Source organism: Phodopus roborovskii, unplaced genomic scaffold (assembly GCF_943737965.1).
Source record: "Phodopus roborovskii unplaced genomic scaffold, PHOROB, whole genome shotgun sequence".
Lineage (NCBI taxonomy): Eukaryota > Metazoa > Chordata > Mammalia > Rodentia > Cricetidae > Phodopus > Phodopus roborovskii.
In genome coordinates this window covers 7,847,032-7,869,901 of record NW_026126448.1, presented here as the reverse complement: position 1 = coordinate 7,869,901, position 22,870 = coordinate 7,847,032, and the positions used below count along the sequence as shown (strand labels likewise).

The following is a 22,870-nucleotide window of genomic DNA, read 5'->3' as shown; positions in this document are numbered from 1 at the left end:
CACACCTCCCCTCAACTCAAACCATTACTTGAGTGACCCCGGATTGGAGCTGACCCAGAACATTCTGCCAGGACCCCAGCAAGACATTCCTGAGGAATGCCCTTAGTCATCTATTGTCCCTTAGAGCAAGGCTGGTTGGAGGAGGCTGCTGGCAAAGAGCAACCATACTGAGGGCCTCCCTCAGTCCTAGTAAGGGACTAACTATCAAAAGGGCAGTAGGGCAGGGAAGCAAATACAAGTTACCTCATCTTACCTTCTGCCATCTACTGCAAGGGCACTTACCAGGGCCAGAACTGAGCTGACATACCTAGACCTCTAGACTCCGTGGATAGAGAGTACCCAACTGTCACCAAGGTAAGCTGAGCCTGCCTCTCAGACCTGTTCTTCCTATATGGGTGGGCCAAGGGTGTTCAGGCCACAGTGCTCCCCCAGGCAACAGGGTTCATGGCTAGGGAGATGCCACAGCTCCACTTCTTTGCTGTCTGCCTCCCATGCCAATGCACCAATGCGTCCTGCTATTCTTCCTCATCACTGATAAAGTCTAAGCTTTGGATTTATGAATCTTACAAACAAATAAAGCACCCAACAAAATCCTCAGGCTTGCTCTGATCTGCCTCCTTTTTTCTTAGAAAACCCTGAGGCTGGAGGGGTAGAGGGGAGGGAGACCGAGATCAACCACAGCCCCTTCCTTAACCCCCAAGCTGAGCATGGGAAGCAGCGCCTTAACCTTTCCCAGTTCCCTGAGGAGAATATCCAAGAAGTGTGTTCTCTGCCAAGAGTTCTAAAGTCTTTAATTTGATTTCCCTCACATAGGCAATTGTTGTAATTATTCTGATTAGGAATCATTACCCAGTGCAGCCTCTGCACCCGACAGGCACATCTCGTCCTGCAGCAAGCTGCAGTGGGGCAGGCAGCCAGCTGCAGCTCCTGGAGGAGCTGACAGCAAACAAAAGCCATCGATGGGAGTTCTGGGTGAGTTAATGAAGTGCTCACATGCCACAAGAAGCCAACACCAAAGCTAAACAAAAACACCTCCAGTCCCTGGGGCTAATCCCCGCAAGGCTTGCTGCAAAGCAGCTCCCTGCCCTAGCCCACCCAGCGCAGGCCGCCAGCACAGGGCCACAGGCCAGGCAAGGAGGGGGCTCTGCCTGACTCCTGGCAGCACTTGGACATCATGTCAGTAACCCTGACAGGAACAGCTGGAGATGACAGATCAATGGTTCAATACTCTCAACAGCATGTCACTGATGTGACAGCAAATGTTATTCTAATCAAGCCATAATCATAGTCAAATTATACGGCTACATTCTCTGGAGGGGAGGGAAGGAAAGGCAGCAGTGAGAGGTCAGAGGTCAGGAAATAAAGGTCATTCAACCTACCTCCAGCACTTGCTGCAGCCTTGGCTGGCCATCCACCATGGCTTGAATGATCCCAGTGAGCTGTAAGGAAAGAAAAACAGCCTTTGGGTGGAAAACCAAGGTGCAAGGGACTCATGTTGGACAGTCCATTCCATTCCCTGTCTTCCTCCTCCCAATGTGAGGCCTGGGGCCTCACTGCTTCAAGCTCAGAGCCAGGCCAGAAGCTTGGGAATCGTGTCCTAGGATGCTGTATGAAAATTCCCAACAGCAGCCTAGACTGAGATGGGCCTGCAAACACAGGCTCACAACAGGGCTTGGGGGATTTTTTTTTTCCTTTTAATTTTACATGTCTTTTGTATTCGACAGGTTCAGTAAGTTCCCACAAATGAGTCATCAGGTACATTAGACTCCAGCTTCACAAATTTCCTGTGGAGCCTGGCACACTTGGGTTTGAGTCTTCCATTTCTCTGAGCCACTGTCAATCCAGCACTTCCCCAAACACAGAGAAAGAAGCACCTCAGAAATCTGCACACCTCAGTGCTCAACACCACCTAGCCACACTGGAAGGCCACCTATGAGCAAAGGGGAGACAGAAACAAAAAGGCCTAATATATAGACTCTGCCCTAGGGACTGACTCACAGGCATAGGCCATGCCCAGGTCAGGCCTAGCTTTACGCAAGCTTGTTTTGCTTTGTTATTTCTAGAGTAAAAATACCCCTCAAGCACAAACTTCTTATCAGTATCTGAGGCCTGAGGCCCTGTCCCAGATACTAGCTGGAAATCACAATGCTATCATGTCCCTGGCTATTCTCACACAGGGTTGTATGTTGGGCTGGCTTAGAAACAACTTTTTTGCTGAAGTGGGGGAAGGGGTTTAAAACTCCAATTAAACTATAATTACATTTAATGAATACCAAATACCCAACTCTCAGAAAGTGCTGGCTCTAAGAGGGAAGGTTATTTTCTCACAGTGACTTACATGGAATGGTAATACACACCTTTTAGGGAAGAAATTTTCATTTTAAGAATGCTGAGTTCCTCTAGGTGGGTTTCTGTAGTTCATCAAGTCATTATTAGGTGGTATTTTAAGGAAGTGTAAGGACACAGCCACTCTATTTTATATTCCAGAAACTGTTTTTATATTAATCTGTATTTTAATTGGGTAACAGCTGCTGCCTACAGACTTCCCATGGTCTAAAAGGAAAATAAATTAGAAAGATTAACTACACTGTTGTTTCGCAAGGCTTTAACCCACAGCATGCCCACCCGGCTGGCACCTCCACACCCTTTCCTTGCTTGAGAGAACTGCCCAGCAGAGGGAGGGCCTGAGTCAAAAAGGAGGAAGACCGCTGCAGCACAGAGGGCGGGTGAGGCGCCCTGCACGGGAGGAGGTTTGAATCTAAGAACAGAGTACTCCTCTGTTCATTCTCCTACACCTACTATGTGCCAGAGCAGCAGGCCTGCACAGGAACACCAAAGCCCACCTTCTTGGAATATGCCCTCTTCACCACAGTGTCCTTCAATGCCCAGCCCAGTTAGCACCCAGAGCCTACCCAAGCTCAGAACCACACCCACAGTTGCCCTGCATTTTCCTTCAGGTACAGGGACCAGGACTCAGGGAAAAACTCTCATCCCCAACTCCAGGCCCACCTTCTAAAAGGCAGCCAGCCAGCGAGCCAGGACTGCAGCGCTCACCACAGCCTCGCTCACTCCCAATAAATTCTTCCAGGGTGGAGGGATGAGTTAGGGTCAGAGCTGTGGTGGGAAGGGCCCATAGCCACTGGCCCTTCTGGAATGCTCCAGGGTCCATACTCCAGTCTGCATCTAGTATGAGTACTAGGGCAAGGCCAGGGCTCCTTCTCTGGCTCCACCCAGGGGAGTTCAGAGAAGCTCAACACTGAAGGGCTTCAGAGTGTCTTACAAGTGCAGACAAAGGCAGAGCAAGAACCTTGGCCCTGGGAAAACCAGATGTGGGTAAGAAACACACTGCACCTGTAGTTTGTTAGCACAGCACTTGCTTAGCACCACACACACACACACAGTCACCAAAAGAGAAAACCAGGGGCCACATAGGTGCCCTGCTGGAGGACTGGAGGGATCCTCACTGTAGGCCAGGCCCACCTCTCCCCACATGGAGATCAACTGTGCTAGCCTTGCTTCCTAGATGGCAAGTGTTTCCACTGGGTGCTAGCCAGTCTGGCTTACCACTGAGTTCCTTTGGGATTGAAATCAACCTCAGAGACACAGTCTTCCAAGGGAAGTCTCCTAGCCCTTAGGGGACTGAGAGAGTTATTGGAGGAATGGCTTCATCACCCAAAGAACGAGCCACCTTTTACCAGCTCTGCCAGTGCACACTGGGTGAAGAGGGCTAAAATTGAGAAAGCTAGTCCCTGTACTTGATATATAGAGAGACAACTGTATAAAATTAACTGGGAAGGTCTATCATAGGCCTAACTTAAATCCTTCATGCTGTAGTTTTAAGCCCATCCCTACTTAAATTAGTTATGTTTGCAAAAGGCTTTCATATCCTCACAATGAAAGGTACTAGAGCAAAGCCAAGTGTTTGTTAAACTGAGAACCAGGGCTCACAGGCTAAATGGGGCCCAGAGGCCTTACCCACTTAAGGTAGGAGAGGTGGGAGGAAGAATTAATGCTGTTCTCTGGTTCTTTCCACCAAAGAATTACAGATTTACTCCCACTTCTCCAGATGGACAAACAGACAGGGGCTTTTGTCCTGACTAGTCACACTGCTGGTTCCCAATGCCCCTACCTACACGAGGGCTTTTGTCCAGGGATGAGCTGGCTTCACTGGGAACAGCAGCAACTCCAAGAAGCAGCCCAGGAAACTCAGTGCCAACAGCATGTCAGTGGCCAGGCGTTGTCCTTTCACAGCTTATCTCCAACACAATCGTATTCCGACACCAAGACAGTTTGTTGATGACATAAGCACTTGTCTCTGGTGTGCAATCTGATAACCAGACCCACTCTTTCTCTTCACACAAAGAGACCAATAAATCTCACCCTTTATAAGTACAGATGCAAGACAAAGCCCTTTACTGGCATTTAGCAAAATGGGTATTTCTGTTATTTTTTTTTTTCATGACAACGACAACAACAACAAAAGACTGTTCATGGCCAGGGACTACAGCAGCCCAGCTGCTGGAGCACAAGCTCACAAGCTGGGACAGATTCCAGAGGCCACAGGAGAGGAACATCCACCTGTCTCCACTAGAGCCACGTTCAGAATGAGTGTCAGCAACTGAGGCAGTACCTCAGGAGGCTGAGACCCTCCTCACAAAGCAGCATGACATTTGTGGAACTACAGACCTGCTCAGGCCAAAGCCATCTCTCTGTGGCCCAGTCTCATGTAGTTCAGGCTGGCAGTGAAGTCCTCATCCTCCTGTTCCTGACTAAAGAGTGCTAAGATTGTAAGCACATGCCTCTGTACCTTACCATACTAGGGTTCTTAAGAACATCTTGTGCATCTGAGAAGTAAGGTCTGCTAGAAGAGCTGCTTAGGTCCAATCAAAGGTGTGAGACCATTGCTCCCACATTTATTAATGAGAGTCTCTGGGTAGGCTAACTCCACCCACTACTATATCAAAAGTGGCTATTGCCAGGGCAGGTGAGGCCTCACCCTGTACCCATACTCCACTTCAAGACCTAGTTACAGCTGGTATGGGGTCAGGGCAACACTGAGGTAATGTGAGGTTTTCCAGAGACTTTACTCACTCAAAAGGACAAGTCAGAGGCCACCAGACAGCTCATCCAATAAGGTCATTTGCCACCAACCTAAGGAACTGAATTCAATTCCAGGGAGGCACAGTGAAAGGAGAAACTGGCTCCCACAAGCTGCCCTCTGCCCAACCTGCACTACAGCACATGTGCATTCCCTCCCAAACACAAATAATCTGTCTTGTTTTTTAAAAAAAAGCCAAGTCAACAGTATAGCAGCTTTGGAGGAGATGTAGACACCTCCTTGGCAACAGTTCCTTGTTTATGGAGCACACATGGTACTAACCCCATAATGGATAGAAATGGAGCTGCACTCTAGGAACTCATTACTGAGTAGCAAAACAGATTAAATAATCAAAATAGAAGTTGTCTGGTCAATGTGATTTTGGGGTAAGCACGATCCAGGCTGTGCACCAAGGAAGGAAGTAACCATAAGCAGGCATGACGCATGAGAAAGCCTATGACAAACTGCAGCAGGTGGGACATAGCAGGAGCTAGGAGTCTGGAGAGCACTGAGTTCTCAACCCAACACCTCACAACCAGATCTTTATCTTCATAACAGTTGCACCACCAGGATCCCAACGTCACTCCCACCACCCTCCAATTGTGAATGTTCTTGGGTAAAACTGTCTCACAGAGCTGAAGCAGAAACTGTGCTGGAGGATACTCTCTGGATACCTCCCATCCCCACATTCTGGAGCACCTACCCTTGCCAAAGGCTGGGCCCAGTAGCATTCTGCCTCTCCTGAACAGGCAGAAACCACTCCAAGACATGGGCCTCTGGTTCATACCAGGCAGTGTGGCCTCACAGCACCACGCCAGCCTAAATGCCTCCATATCACGTGTTCCCGAAGCTAAGCTAACCAGGTTGGCCTGGTTAGTACCTGGATGGGAAGAGGGCATGACATAGATTCCAGGCTATTTGTATGTCTTGGGTGGTGACTAATGTAACCTTCCACTGTTGAACAGTGACTTTCTAAAAGGGATCAAATTAGCCACTCACCCTAGTGGGAGAGGCAATTTCCAGGGGAAGGGGGGTAGGGGGAAATGAGGAACAGCTTCAACATCATAAGCTGGAATGAAAGGCTCAGGAGGCTGGATACCTGGACAGATGGGTACATCCCATAAAAGGCCTACCTGGGCCAGATGGCAAACACTGGCTATGAGCTCATGAGCAGCTCTGGAGTCTCAGGTCCCACAGAACCACCCACTGCATCTAGCAGTCTGTTCCTCAGCCTCTTCTACAACAAAAACTCCTCAAGAACCTCTTTCCCCTATTTCACTTATGTGTAGAAAGGAGGTCTTTATATGAAGATACAAAGGCTCAATACATCTCAGCTCCAAGCTAATGTTTCCCGTCACTTCTGTTCCCACGTATGCCTGACCAGGGACTCTATCACAGAATGCATGGCATGGCACATTACAGGGAGAGCAGCCCCAGGAAGCTTCTCAGCACCATCCTGGGAGTCAGCCCTCCCAGGAGCTCTTCCCCTCTGCTGAGCGTGCTTCTAAACCTCAGGCAAACATCAAAATCTCAGCTACATTTTTGCAGTCTGTAAAACGGGTTTCTGCTAATCTGCAGACAAGGTAGCCAAGTACAGTGTGAGCCTAGATAAGGACACTTGAGCTTTGGCCAGCCTGTCTTCTCTGTCCTTGGTGGGAGAGTCGTGCTTTACTCTGTAGAAGAACAGAACAACATGAACATCTTAGGAAGCTAAGAAAGCCTGAAACTAACAATTCCTTCCAAGTGACTGAAACTCTCACCTCTTCCCAAAAGGCCCTAGTGAAAATGGGACTGGAAAGAACCTGAGTCCCATACTGCTCATAGATTGACTCCAACTGTCCAGCTGTCAGGAATGTTGGGGACAAGAAGGAAAGGGAAATGTTGGAAAATCTGGGGCAAACAGTATTTCTGCTGTCCCTGGGGACAGGTACTCAAGCAGTCACAAAATATGTCATTGCCGGGTCTTGCTTTAACTACGGATCAGATCCAGCTTTCCCTAAGTGTCCCGCATGAACCAATAATCCCAAAGCTCCTCTCCCAGCAGCCCTTACCTCTGTACAGAAGGGGGTAAGCTGTGGGTGGACTACAGGCTGGACATACATGTGAAAGGTAGACTCAATTTCCATGGTGCGGCCATTTAACTTCAGGATGGGGAACTCAATGATTTCCTAGAATGCCAAAGAGACAGAAGAGAAGGTAAGTCATTCTTGTGATCAACCACTTCAAATAACTATGTCAAATTGAGAAAGAACAGCTCATTCCTCCTGCAACCCAAATCCAAGTCTAGAAGAGGAGATGTCAACAAGCCTCCCCATGGCTTTTAGGAAGGAAGACAGTAGTGCAATCTACCTGCCAGTTTCCCTCACAGGGACCCATCATTTGAGCCTCTAAGAAAAAGAAAGGCCTTCCCTCTCTTACCCAGGAAGCTATCCTGAAAGGTCTGGATCTCTAGGTAAGCAAGCAGCCACTAGCACAGATTTCCTTGTATGAAGTATGAAGCGTAAATATTGCCTGTGTGTGTGTGTGTGTGTGTGTGTGTGTGTGTGTGTGTGTGTCTCGGGGGTAGGGGGTGTGTTCATTAGTTTTTGTGAGAAAGAAAAAAAGATAACAAACCCCCCAAATAAAGCCTAAAGGGCTATCAGAGAGAAGGAGAAAACAGAACACAAGTTAATAGGGGCCAGTGCCTCCCACCTTTCCTTCAAGCTCTGCACACTCCCCTTTGCCTGCCCCTACCCGCCCAACCGCTTAGCAAGCCCTTCCCAGTCTGCTGGAAGGTAATGGAAGAGAAGGAGGAGGAGTGACAATTTGTTTGGTGTCTCTAAGATTAATTTGTCTCCGTTATTTAATAGAGATGCACAGCACCAAGGTCCTGGTGTGCAAACAGGCTTGCAGAACGCTGGCTGTGCAGCACGCCTCATACATCGTTCCTGGGAAGGGAGGGATGCACCAGAGGGGGGAGAGGGCAGGAGAGAGCACGCGCACCAGAAAGAAGAGGGAAACCAAGGGGAGAGAATAAAAAAATATATTGCTTTTTAATATTCAAAAACAGTTTGCAAAATTTAATCAAAGCAGAGGAAAAGCTAACATTTTTACCACTTTGACATTTTTATTAGCGCTTTCATAAATTTTTAAAACATGAATGGAATTAGTTTACAACACCCACACACAAAAAAAACTGCCCTGAAAACATCTGGAAGAGACAAATAGGAAATAATAAAAAAATAAATAAAAGCAAAATCTTCCAAGTAAAATTAGCATGTGAAAAAAAAAAAACCCTCCACTGCAGAGACAAAAGAGTTTTGCCCACACAAGGGCCCCAACAATCAGCTCCAGGAGCATACCTACTCCAGAACCCTCATTCCAGAGGAGATCCTTCTGGCATCATCAAAACCAAGGTAAACTAGTTCTCTGCAGAGACAGCCTGGAGAAGCAATACAGAAATCACCACTGTTGACTACTGACCCCACTCGGGGATCAGTAAGTGGGAAAACAGAAAGTTGTCAATTGTCTTCATGGCCCAAGGGATACAACTGCCATCCTTGAAAAATACACCCACTAATATTATGGACTTCTGTGTAGCCTGGGATGTCTTGAAACTCACTCTGTAGACCAGGCTGGCATGGAACTCAGAGCCACCTGTCTCTGCCTCCTGAGTACCGGGGTCAAAGGCGTTTGCTACCACTGCCTGGCTGGACTTATTTTATTTTTAAGTATTTATTTCAATTCAAAGTACAAGTAAGTCAGAAAAACAAATCAAAGAAGTTATATTTCATATCAGAGAAATTTAAAGGCTCTGCCATTGGTCTCAACCTTCCTTCCTAATGCTCTGACCCTTTAATACAGTCCCTCATGTTGTAGTGACTCTCAATCATAAAAATTATTTTCATAACTGTAATTGTGCTACTGTTATGAATCATTATGTAAATATCTGTGTTTTCTGATGATCTTAGGCAACCCCTGTGAAAGAGTCATTTGACCCCAAGGGGTCACAACCCATAGGTTGTGAACCACTGCCCTAGGATGGTGCCCAAAGATGGGGAAGCTGATTGGAGTTTGTCTGGTCCCCCTGGGCTGATCCCCAGAGATGAAGAAACTGAAGGGAACTTATTATCAGATACAGGAAAGGCTAAATGGCTGCAAAGCAAGGGCAAGAAAGCCCACATTGCTGCTGAGGCCAGGAGACAGACACTTCTTCTCTCAGTGGAGTAAAAGGCTTTGTTCCCACAAAATACTAAAAAGGTCAAACAGAGGGGAGTTTTGCCCTGGAAACGAAGTTGAGCACATGCACTTACACCATACTCACGGCTGTTCCTAAAAATTCACATATCCGTGATTCCCAAGAGGCAGCTCTGAGCTGTGGCTCATAAGTCAGGCCCTCTGAGACCCCTGAATTTGTAGTAAATCCTTCTACTAAGTAGGAGAAATACTTCCCCCAATAGAAAGCTCTACAGCCTGGTGAGTTTGGCTGCCCTGCTGTATAAGGAAACAGAGAGCCAGCTCCTCACTAACAATGTTAGCTAGGCCCGCAATGAGATTTAACCCGTGACACAACTGTACTTTTCATTTAAACTTTCATTTGGAAAGAAACAGTGTTTGGAGACCTGCAGTTTGTCCTGCTAATAAAGACAAGTGTTGGGACCTTTAAGGATGCCATTCATCTTTGGTTTTTATTAAATTCAATTTTCTTAAGCCTGTGATACATTATGAAATTAGGAGTTGACATTCCTCTGGAAACAAAAATATCTATCAAACATAAATAGGGGTAAAAACCTCTATTACCAAGAATGTATGGCTTAAAGTAGATCTCTTTCCACTTTTTTACAAGCACGCGGTTTGTTTTAGATATCTGAAATGCTATTACAGATCTGGAATTTCATTAATATTATAAAACAGAATACGCTTCAGCTATTGTTCTGACCAGAACTCAGTCAGCTTTCTCAGAAGGCTCTGAAAATGCAGCTGAGCCTCCTACTAAAGCTTGGCATTCAAACTCTCCTGGTGCTGGTTCCTTCACTCATAGGGACATGGAGCTAATGACCAAACTCAGTGACACCCTCCTGTGACCTGTCTCAGCTCCATGAGGGAAAAGAAGAAAGCAAAGAAAGAAAGCAAATGCCTCAGATGCTCAGGACACGTGAGATCTGCCCATCAGCAGATGAGCTTATTCCTCAAAAATCAAGGGGGATTCATGAAAGCAGATACACAACATGGCTACTCTGGAGTCTTTCCTCAGCAGCATCAGGAGCTGTGACAATGTGAATGATTGTATGACCTATTCTTTTGAACCACTGAAATGCAAAGTGGAGCTTGTGACAGAACACTCTTACAAGAATCTTTTTATTAAAAAAAAAAAAAAAGTTTTAAATGGAGTTGGAGCGATGACACAGCTGTTAAGAGCATATACCTGAACTCAATTACCAGCACTCACGGCAGGTGGCTCACGGCCACCTATAACTAACTCCTCTGACCCATCAAGGCACCTGTACTTACATGTACACACCCAGATAAACTCGCACAAAAGAAGACCTTCTGAGGGATCAGAGAACAAAGACCACTCAGATTCTTCTTTTCTTCCCATATTGTCAAAGCCCATACCCACAGCACCAGCCCAAACAGCCCAGAAATGGAGAGGAACCCTCTGCCTCAGCAAGCAGGCACAGGTGTGCCTAAACCGTGCCAAACATTTTCTTGACTGATAATGGTCAAAGACACCACTCTAATACTATAGACACACAGCATCAATCCCAGCCTATGGAAGGACAATGCCCAAGTGCCAGCCTCTAGCTCTAACTGCTCTTAGAGGATGACAGCATTATCTCTGCCCCTCTTCCTTTTCCTTTGCCCAATTTCATTATCCCCTCAGAAAGAAGACAGTTGTTTATTTTTCTCTCAGGGACAGATGACTGCTTCTGTCCTAGAGGAAGGAAGACCCAGTCTGTATTTATAAGCCCTCTTTCTGGCTCCTAAGAATAGCTCCATAATTCCTTTGTTTTCCTATGCCACTCACATTCAATTAATCTACTAGGGGGCTACTGTGTAAGATATAGTGGGACTTAAGAGATAAGTAATTTGTGCCTTGGAGAAGTGCTTGCTAGTTAGTAAGTAGAAACAAACGACACCTGAGCAAACAAGGGACAGCAGAGGAACATACCAAGTGTTAGGCTTCTGTCCTTTCCATTCATTTTCTTATTTTATGCATACTAATCCTGGGAGATAGGTCATGCCATCAGCACTATCATCAGATCATAAGTCAATACTGCTAAGCGCCTACTATTTAGCAGACAGAGCCCAAGCACAGGCACAGCCGTGAAATGTGGCCTCTCTCTAGCATGCTCAAGAATGGGGAAAGGAACAAAGGAGATGGTCTCCAATACTCTTTGCATGTGGAGAATGGAATCATCCATTCTTGTTTCCTCTATGGTGGATACTCTGTTAGGTGCTAACAGAAATGATCTCAAGTCTCTAGACAACTTCGTAGGTAGAAATCATTACTGTTATTTCACAATAAGTTAAGATCCAGAGATGCCATGGTCACAGGCAACTACATTGCTACTAAGGGATGGAGCTGGGACTTCCAAAAGGGAGTGGGGGAGCTGGGCATTGATGGTGCACGCCTTTAGTCCTAGCACTGGAGAGGCAGAGGCAGGAGGATCTCTGTGAGTTCAAGGCCAGCCTGGTCTACAGAGCTAGTTCCAGGACAGGCTCCAAAACAATACAGAGAAACCCTGTTTCAAAAAAAAGGGGAGGAGGGAGGCGGGAAAGAGACAAGTAGGGCTGGCTGTTCTGTGGGGAACTCAGTACACTCTCTCAATACCCCAACAACAGCATATGTGGATGCCCAGACATAAGTTCTAGAGAAATGTTACTAAAGAGCCTCCTCCATGCTGTAGCCAGATAGATGGTATCAGTCTGAATTCAAGAAGGGAAGGAGCCTGAGCCTTCAGTCAGCATCTCTGGCTCCTGCCTCTGGCACTTGGTCTTCCCTTTCTCAACTTTAGTTGCATTTAGGAAGGGACTAACAAGTAGAAGACTGAGCCAGTATATGTCAAGCAGAAAACACTCTGCTTTCCGGGATTTTCCACAGGATCTGGGGTGGGGAGGGTGATCTGCCTAAGGTGATGATGTAGGTAGTGGACCAGGATCAAGCCCAGACATAGAGCACTCCAAAGCAATGTCTACTGGATGCACCTATTCTTACATCTCTAAATGCTTTCCTTCCTCAACTGATACTAACCACTTAACCCTGGATTTACCCAAACTTTCTAGTTTGCCTGGGACCAGTGGTTTCTAGAACATAGGACTGCCAGTGCCAAAACTAAACAGTTATCCTACACCATTTAAAAGTGCCTACACTATTTGGCTATCTGAGGGCAGAGTAAAATAATCCAACTTGTCTGCTGATGGTGGTTGGAAACTGAACATAACTGAAAACTAAGGACAAAAAGCTCAGAATTGAGATTTTTCAAAGTACCCAAAGTTCTAAAGTTGCTGCATTTATTTATTATCTCAGTAAAACACTTGCTGTATTTTTTTCCCCTCAAGGGAGAGAAAACAAAAAGGAAGCACCAAGCAAATATGCATTTGCTTTTATCTACATAAGCAAGCTGGAATGTAGGTTTTAAGACCATTCGATTTAAAACTGATCAAGTAAGAACACCAGTGTGTCCCTTAATAAACACAACAAAGCTGCAATGTGTTCCAAGTGGAAGTTCATGTTCACTATTGAAGATTACAGGAAATAAATTTGTAGGTTTTGTTTTTAGGGTACTGAAAACTTCCTTCAGCTAAATTATCTGTAAAGAGTAGGTTATACTGGAAGATAGTAAGGCAACAACAAAAGACATTAAGCAGAAAAGGCTCAGCTGACTGCTGGAATTGGTGGCAAGGGTTAACACATAGTAGTCCAGCCCATTCCCAAAGCACAGATTCTTCTCTGCCTGAGCTGATGTTTCTATGGTCCCATCTGAAACAGGGGACTAAGAAGACCATTTTTGCACCTTGCCCAAATTAATCTGAGAAAAACAAACAGGCATTTCCTCAATTCAGAGATAGTAAAAGTAATCTATCCCTTCCTTCCATCTCCTGTATTGAAGAGTCTGATAAAAGCCCAAAGGTGATCTAACCACAAACGGCAAACGTGAGGCTTAGCCAAATGCTTGGATCTGAATGAATGATATAAAGGTAACCAACCCTTTCCCAAGAGGAAAAAACAGAGCCTCCTGGTCATTGGGAAGAGGGGAAGAGGGCTGGGTGGAGTGAGGACTGCACTGGACACAATTTGCTTAACAGTTTGGGGGGGCGGTATTTATGCACAAGGAGCTTATTTCTTAAACAAACACTCGTGGTTTTGATTTACACCACAGCCTGCTCCTAAATAATTTATGGCGGGTTAAATTTATTGCCGAGCCCTGGCTGGCTGCAAATTCGAATTGCCAAATAATTAGATTTTAGGGCAAAGCTTATAAATTACCCGTCGATTTGTCCGGACTTGTTTGTCAGTTGCTTTGTGCTTCAGGTCATCTTTGGCATTTGGCTGTTTGGGTTTTAATTGCTGATTTACACTTTGACAGATGAGAGCTGATGCTCGAAGTTTCAGGACAAGGAAGGGAAGGTGGGGGGATACCCAGAGCTTTAAAAGGCTGATATTTTTCACCTACATGTCCCCCTCCACCCACCTTCCCAGAACCTCACCCCCACCCCAGAGCCATTAAAATGTAGAGACAAGGCTGAAAGTAGAAAATGCTATTCTTTATGGAGTGGGAGAACAGAATGAGTTATAATTTACCTTTTCTAAAATCAGAAACCAAAAACCAAAACTGAACCCACAGTATCAGCAAGCAAAGGAGATCAAAGATGTTAAAAAAAACTATATCCTCACCCTGGAATACACATAACCTGTGTCTCTCTACATAGGCACACAACTCAGAAACAGCCTCAATTTGAATATTTTTACATACTCGGAGTAACTTCCAAGTATTAGGGCCTTGTAAAGCTAACCGTTAGGGCAACAAACAACCCAAACATTTCTTTGAACCTATATACCACATACATATGTATGTACGTGTGTGTCTGTCCTATAATTAATAAAAACAAACCTTGGGCTATGTAAGGGAGGAGTTCCTTAGAGGTGATTTTACTTTGTTATGGAAGTAGAACAGGGTGTCAATCTGCGCTTACCATTCTAGTTCAGGAAAAGCAAATCTACCTAGGTAGAGCTCTGCCAGTACCTACTACTTGGACCGAAGACCTGAAGACTCTCCACAGAACCAGAGAAGTAAGGCTGGCCTCCCAGTCACCTGCTATACTCCAGCAGCTTCCTACAGGCGTGGGTCAAAGGAACACCAGGACTGATTCTACTAAGTGCTGACTTGTACAGCCATTACATGCTAAGCACTGTCTGCAGCACTTACATATATGTTTAGTTCACTGTATCCTCCCACAAGTCCTATATGGTCAGAACCATTACTAACTGCACTTGGCCAACAAGGCAACTGAAGCACAAGGGGTGTGAGTCACTTAGCCCAGGTCATACTGTTCACAGGTGGCAGAAACAAAACTCAAATCCAGACAGTCCAGCTGTGAAGCCTATGCTCTCAGCCACTATGCTATCATGTCCCTGGACACAACAGCCTCTACCTCAGCTTTCTTCATTCCAGAGGCCCAGAGTCCTCACTTTGAGACTTGGATGCATGCAGTCAAATTCTGTTCAGTTAGTCTGATAAACTGGGGAAAGTCATGTAACTTGCTCAGAATTACAAGATATATTACAGTTTGGTTACACAAAGACCCGCCTTTTCCAATCAATCATAAACTACCCAAAGACTCACTAGCTGGGGGTGAAGAAGTGAAGGGCAATTGAGGCAGAACCAGGCCCACTCAGGCTACTGGCTCAGTAATCCCATCCGAAGCCCTGGGTACCACTGATGTCTGCCTAGAAGCCTTCATCCCTAGGAGTAGCTCATGGGCTCCCACCTCTCTGTCCACATGTGACAGGGTGACATGACAGAGTGACAGTTGGGCTAGCACAACAGACCTAAAAGCTTAGACACCTAGTGAGCAGTATCTAGACTGACATCCTGCCTACCATCCCCAAGTTCTTTCTCCCTGGATGGCTGATGATAATACATCTCCCTAAACTGGCAGGAATTACTCCCTAGTACCTCAGACATGCATCCTATCACCTGAGAACTTGTTAAAAATGCAGATTTCTGGGCTAGCAATGTAGTTCAGTGGCAGAACACTCATCTAGCTGAAGCTCTGCATTCAAGCCCCAGCACTAAAAACAAACCAGAGCACTTCACTGTGCCTTATAAAGAGACAGTTTTGTGCCAGTTAGTGGTGGCTCACTCCTTTAATCCCAGCACTCAAGAGGTAGAAGCAGGTGGATCTCTATGAGTTCGAGGCCAGTCTGGTCTACAGAGTGAATTCCAGGACAGGCTGCAAAGCTACAGGGAAATATTGTCCTCCCCCTTCCCCCTCCCCCCAAAAAAAACAAAAAAGTCAGTTTTGTGAGCCACAGCAGAATGCTGTTCTCAGTCTTGCTTCGCTCTCCATCTTGTTTAGACTTGTGTTTTATTCTGTTATTTCATCAAGGGAAACAAAATGATTCAGAGCAGTGATTCTCAACCTTCCTAATGCTGGGACTCTTTTATATAGTTCCTCATGTTGTAGTGACCCCCCCAACCATAAAATTATTTTCTTACTTATTTGTTTATTTACTTATTTATTTGTTAATTATGTATACAGTGGTCTGTCTGAATGTATTCCTGCAGGCCAGAAGAGCACACCAGATCTCACTATAGATGGTTGTGAGGCACCATGTGGTTGCTGAGAACTGAACTCAGGACCTCTGGAAAAGCAGCCAGTGCTCTAACAACTGAGCCATCTCTCCAGCCCAAAAAATTATTTTCATTGCTGCTTCATACTGTAATTATGCTACTGTTAATATCTGTGTTTTTTGATAGCCTTAGGTGACCCCAGTGAAAGGGACGCTTGACCCACCCCTGCTCAAAGGGTTGCAACCCACAGGTTCAAAACCACTTATTTACAAAAACAAAGTAAATTTCTAGCTTTCACCATAGACTTTGTGAGACCCAAACACTGGTGTTGAGGCCAGCAAGCCTGGCTTTAAGCAGCCACTTTGCTGATTCTGACCCTCACTGAAGTTTGAAAACCTTTAGTCAAGACTAAAGTACTTCTCACACGGAACTGTCTGAAGATCTGTCAAACTGCAGACTCTACTTGCTCTGGTGTGGCCTGATACGCCATTTCTAAAAGGCCTACAGGTGATGGGGATGCTGCTGGTTCTCAGACCACTAGTTACACTACTTTCCCAGTGAAAGACCTGCCCAAATGGCACATGTGATTTCACAAGACCCTTGCCTGCCTCTAGACTATCAATCCCTTTCAGTTGACCAGTTGCCCTTCCAATATTGCTCATACTAGGAGAAGTACCTGGGAATAAACAAAACTTGTCCCTAAACGAAGGAGGATGAGCTCAAGTCAGAGCTCTAAGTGTTATAGTGATTTCAGGGAGCAGGATTCCCAGCTTTCTTACCAGTTATCACTTCTAGTTCAATGACAAACAGTACCTCAAATATAGCTCAGCTAACTACTTTACTTCAAAGGAACTTATCTATTGCTATTATCCTGTATGTTCTCTTTCATGTGGCTCTTTAACTCAAAGTACCCCATTTATGACAGCTAAGATTGAATACTCTGCTCCTTACCAAATCACTGAGCACTGACTCCCAAGGAACTAGAATCCAATGGAGTTGGGAGCTATGCAAGACCATGGTTCTCAGGCTTGTGTCTTACCCAGCACACCTAAGGCCTATAACACATAATCTCTCTCTATTAAGTAACGTACTTAACAGGTTTCTCCATGTCTACTTTTAGACCCTGGGAACATTTTTCTTTTGTTCCCATGGACTGTAGTTGCTCATTCTGTTTTGCCCTTTCATTCAACAATGCATTGAAACTTCATTTCTGATTTACTAACTTTGCTTTCAACCTCCCCATTCACACTGCACTATGGATTTTTTGTTTTGTTTTTATTTTATTTCATTTTTTTTTTTTTTTCATATAGGGTCTCACTATGTAGCTCTAGCTGTCCTGGAAACTCCAGACCAGGCTGACCTTGAACTCACAGAGATCTGCCTGCCTCTGCCTCCAGAGCACTAGGATTAACATTCTATGCTACTATGCTCAGCTTGCACTATGGACCCTTTACCTGTTGCAGCAATATGGGCATTTCCAAATAAAAGTCTCTGTCACAATTTAGCCTTCAGATGAGCACTTGGCTGGAACGGCTCCCCAGGACTAGACACTGACCACAGTTACCAGAAGAAAATCAGAACCACCCATGTAATGATGCTGTTCTACTAACCAGAAATCTGCATACATCCCATTGACCAACTATATCACCTGGGAACAGGACACAAACAGAAGACTATTCCAAGAAGACTATACCTCTTCTTCCCTATCAAAGATTCCTTGATGTTAGTCTCTCCCTCCAGAGACTCCTTTCTGATTCTCTCATTGCCTGGTCTCTATTTTGCTGTAGGCTGCCAGCCTTGGGGGAGGGGAAGCACTAATGTCAATCTAGGAACACTCTTGTCATAGCTTTTAGGCTATGGCTCAATTCTTATAGCTGAAGCTTGGAACTCATCATGTAAATGTAAGGCTGTGGGGGCTTTTTAGTATTGTGAACACCCAGGACAAGAGGATAAAAAATAATCATCCAAATGGCATCTTAATCAAAATGATGCAGAATCCTTTTTCCCAACAAGACACAGTGATGGAGAAAGCATTTCCTAGTATCAGTTTCCTCATGTCAAACCACTGAGATGAGTCTGTAGAAGAAATGTCATCAATACAGGGGAGAAGAAGAAGATGACAGGATGGAGCAAGGGGATGAAAAGCCTCCATGCACTCACTGGCAGCACTCCCCTGCTGACACTCTTGGCCGTCCCTGTCCTTGTGCTTGCTCCTAGTCACCCTGGCTCCTCCCCCCCCCCACCTCCTCATTAACCCTTCTTTTACATTCCTCTTAATGTTACTCAAACGACCCCTTCTCTGTCTGAAGTGCCTATACCTCCCAGAACTTTAAGTGAGAAGATGTCCTGTCAGCCTCCCAAGACTGCCCTTCCCTTGGGATCTAGCATTCCACCCAACTTCAGTGACAGCTGACACAGCAGCCGGCCTCCCCACAACGCCTCAGGGCCTCAGCCTCAGCTCCCACCTCATCACCACCATCCCTGTGCTGACTTAGTTGACTTTGTCACATCCAACAAAAACTATTTTCCCCACTTTGATCCCCCTCACCTTTTGTGTCCAGACCTTATAGGTTCATATTCCTAAACCTCTTCTATACATCATATATCTCACATACAAGCATCCCAATAGGACCTTCTAACTTGAATGTGAGAAATAATATGTAACTGTTAGAAATAATCCAACTAACCCAACAGTGAACTATTCACTGGATCCAAATTTGTCACCTGTTCTCACTCATTTCTAACATTCTGACAAATTAGCCTAAAATCCAGACTCTCCTTCCTGCCACCCCCCACCCACCCAATTTTCCTCTGTTAAAGCCCTCTGGTTGTTTCCGTTTTGTTTTAAATCCCTGCTCTGACAGTTATAAGGCCTCAGGTCTCCATGGCCCTTTGGGTCCCCTAAATGTCTCATAACATGAAGCCTGTCTGTCCCTCCTGCATGTCATGAGTGTGCTCCCATCCGTTGTCCCCCCACTACACCATGCTTTCCTGTAATGACAGTGTACTGCCTGTTGGTGGTCACACACACATCCATTCTCCTTGACTCTGAGCTCCTTGAGGGTAAGGACTAGTTCTTATTCCAGCAGTTGCTATCTAAAGAGCGAAAAGAGGCTTTTTCATTGCCTCCAAGGTGGTTAAAATGAGTTCCTCCCCATTCCTTTGCTGACTTAGTTGGATTTCATTCACTATGTATCAATGCTCCTATTCTCCGGAGCTCTTTCCTACCACCAAACTTAGCCCAGTGCCTAACAAACCTGCATTCCAACAGCTGTCTCAGCCCTGGGGAGACCACCAGGATAATAACAGGCTAGGGGGGATGTTTCCTGATTTGCACTAAATTATGTGGTGATTTTGTTACCAATGACCCAGTGCTCCCCAAGGAAAATTCCTGACTCCACCCCCGGGCAACTCCACAGCCTTACTACGCATCATGGCAGCTTAAAGGTATAAACCCTGGGGAAGGTAGAGAAGCAATCTGAATAGAGCAAATAAACCCACTTCGATCTTGTCTCTGCTGTGCCAAACACACAAGGCAGCACTACCACGCATCAGTGCTTCATTCCTGAAATGTATATTTTACTTCTGCATTGCTATGTCTGCTCTAAGTAAAAAGAGGCCCCTTGGCTTTCACATGGAGTTACAGACACAGTGGAGCTTGTTCCTCTTCACTGAGTACTAGTGAGGAGCCACAGGGAGTCAGGATGAGGCCCATCCCTATAGGGGACCACAAGGAAACAACAGCCTGACGGGAGGTGGGGTGTGTGTGTGCCACTTTTATGGAAGCAATGACAAAAGGACAAAAGGGTCTAGTGGACCACCCCATTCTCCCTACAATCACTGGCCACCAATAGTGGAATTCGTTCATAGTGACCCTGGAAAGGAGATGTGTTAAAGCAGAGATAGAACTGAAAAGAAAGGCAATAATTGGTCTGATGGGCAGGAAAAAAATTATTCTAGGCATCAGGAGCCTGTGCAAGAACACTTACAGCTCACATGGTCGTCATAACTCAGCCCCCTCAAGCATTTTGTGCTCTGCTTATGGTGTTAACTTTAATGTCTTAACATATAACACCATCCACACTCACACAAAATACTACACACGCCAGATGAGGCTGAGTTATAGTTGCTGGGGGAAGCATAACTTTGAATTTCTTGATTTTGGCGCATTTAATCTCAACCATAATGTTACATTAACGTCGGTTTTGCATTTCATTTCCCAGTTTAGAATAGCATCAGCATCTTCGCCTGTTAGTACAGGGGGCGGGGGGGGGGATTAAAAATTCAGGCTAACTGAAGCTGAAGACAGAAGGAACAAAATCTAACAACTGAGTCCTATAAAAAGTAGGGCCTAGTCCCTCCCACTTGGAGAAGCTGTAAATTGGACAAACTAATAGGAAATGAGGAAGAGAGAGGGTCTTTTTCTATAGGGTACTTTCTTTTTGACCACTTAAGAGACTGCAGGAACCAAAACCAGAAAACACAAAGGCAGTTATAGAGCAAAGAGCAATACTTGGGGACTGGGATGTGGGTGTCTTTTAGTCTTGAAGGGAAGAGAAAGGGAATCAATGTAGTTTGGTTTATAGTGAACTTAACCAAATTCCTGTCAACTTTCCAAAATATCTTTTACAAAAAAAAAAAAAAAAAAAAAACAGTAACTGTGCCAATTCAGGTCATACCAAAATCCTCCAAATGCTGCTCCTGTATTAATTAGCACTAGGCCTCTGTCACTATCAACTATGTTCCCCCACCCTTCCCTCCAAAATTAACTCAGCACCTGCACAATTTTCTGTGGATAAGAAATTCCGTCAGTCATAATTCTAACTCAAAATGCAGATGGAGTCTCTTCAAGGTTTCTGAAAAGGGAGGAGGGGTAGCAATGGGCAAAAGACTACACAGAAGACCAAGGGAAAAATGGAGGCAGCAGTCAGGACTTCAACTCCACACATCCAGAGAGCTGAACCACCCCTCCCTCCCAAGCCACACAGACAGCTGAGGTTACTTCATCTTCCCCACAAGCTGTGGCCTACACCTCATTTTCCTCACTTCCATTTGCTTTGGTCTCCTCTGAACACTGAGGTGGTGAGAGAACTTGCCCCGAGGTTAAAGATGTACAATTAAAGAGCCACCAAAGCTTTCAGGCTGCTCTCTGGGCCCCAGGGTCACAACAACTATCACATCATGCACATCCACACCAAAATGAGCAAAGCAAACTCCTGCTAGTGAGGACAAAGGAGCCACTGTTTCCTTAAACAGATAAAAATCCACTTCTGTGGATCAGAAAACAATCCCTAAGACAGAAACACACTGCTGAAATTTAGAGCCTCTAAAATACTTTAAATCATCTAAATTAACATTTAAGTGGAAAAATGTTTTTCAATGAAAAAAAAATCTCAAATTAAATGAATACATATCACATTAATCTGAAGGGAAACATGTAAAACAAATAAAATGAGCACAAAAATCAGAACATGAAAGCCTATTACTAGCAACCCAACCACTCCAGTTTCTGTTAGCTGAACAAAATACAAAAATAAACAGCAAAAAAAAAAAGATGACAAATGGAAAATTGCAGATGTTTTACTGTATTTATAACCAATATTGTTGCGGACCCAAGTACAACAACCTGTTAGTTTCTCATGGAGACATTCCTTTAAGATAGTTTCAATAAGCTGACTCAAAGTCTTTTGAAAATGAGAGACAGATGAGAGAAATAAGCTCCACACTAAGTCTTTAAACAACAGGGCTGTCCTGAGCCAAACCTTCTTTCTGTCTCACGCACGTGGAAGGTGTGGCATGCTCTAAATTTTGGAGTCTAAAAGATCCAGAAGTCAGCTGGGCAGACACTGAAAGCAAAAGACCCGGTAGGGAGATTGGAGAGGAGCTGGAGAGTTCCCTCCGCTCTAGCCACAAGCCCAGGCAACACGCAGGGCTTCCCCGTAAGAAGCTTGTCACAGAGCAGCTATCTCCCACTCTCAAAGAAGGCACGCTGTATTCCAATGTTTTCCCTGTTTCTTCTGAAAGGTCCTTCCTACCACAATCTCAAGCTTTCCTCCTTCCATTTGTGTGGGTGTGGGTGTGGGGGGGTGTTTGTTTGTTTGTTTTTTGGGTGATTTTTTTTGGCCCTTGTTCAAATATAGAGCAAGATATTAATTGCATTTAATAAGAACAAGAAATAAGTGGCCCAAACTATCCTCCATTCATTTTTCTTTCTATGAGGCTTGCTTTTTGCCTGTAGTTGTTTTTGTTCCTTTACTACAAGCTTTTCCAGTTCCCTCACTTCCCTTGCTGACTGGAACACCTAGACAGCAGGGGCTCTGATGAGAACAGCAATCTCACTAAAAGGTACTATCCTATCTGGGATAAAATTTTCTCTCATTCAACTTCCAAGTTTCCTCTGAATTCTATCAGGATCTTGGTACCTAGAAACATTTAAGATACCCCCACACACAAAAGGGGTAGAGCTTTAAGTTACAATTAATAGCAGGTCTTGGGCTTTCCATCCTTCTCTTGAGGGTCATCTAAAGATTAGTCCTGAGGACACAGGTGTGTGGCCCTAAATGTGCCTTCCCACCTGTTGCTGATCACAGCCTTGCAGAGGCCTAATGAAGTTGAGATGCATTACATTTATCACTTTCCCTAGATCCACTCAAATCCATCACTATGTCACAGCAAGAAGTTAGATTGATCTGACAGGATGTGCGCTTCTTCACAAACCCATGTAACTTATTACGGAGAATCTCACATTCTTCTAGCTGTTTGCTGATTGATTATCTGACGATCAGGTCAAGTATCTTCTCTGGAATCACAGTAACCAACAGGTCTATAATTTCCAAGATCATTCGTATTCCCCTCTTAAAGATAAGCAAGACAGCAATGCTACCTCTCTAAAGCAACAGCTAATGCTTAGTAATAATGCACTATAAGTGCCCTGGAATGATACCATCAGGGTTCGCTGATTCTGGAAAGTCTTTACGAAGATGCAGATCCTGGA

At 45.1% G+C, this 22,870-nt stretch overlaps 1 protein-coding gene across 5 annotated transcripts in view; it reads right to left on the bottom strand.

Annotated features, from left to right (window-relative positions):
• Eri3 (ERI1 exoribonuclease family member 3) overlaps window positions 1-22,870 on the bottom strand; it is a 123,875-nt gene that overhangs the window by 85,498 nt on the left and 15,507 nt on the right. For all 5 annotated transcript variants that reach the window (XM_051188584.1, XM_051188586.1, XM_051188582.1 and 2 more), the window contains 2 exons: window positions 7,150-7,266; window positions 1,380-1,439 (listed from right to left, as the gene is read on the bottom strand). In XM_051188584.1, coding sequence (XP_051044541.1) covers window positions 1,380-1,439; window positions 7,150-7,266 — 177 coding nt within the window. The remainder of the gene's footprint in view (window positions 1-1,379; window positions 1,440-7,149; window positions 7,267-22,870) is intronic.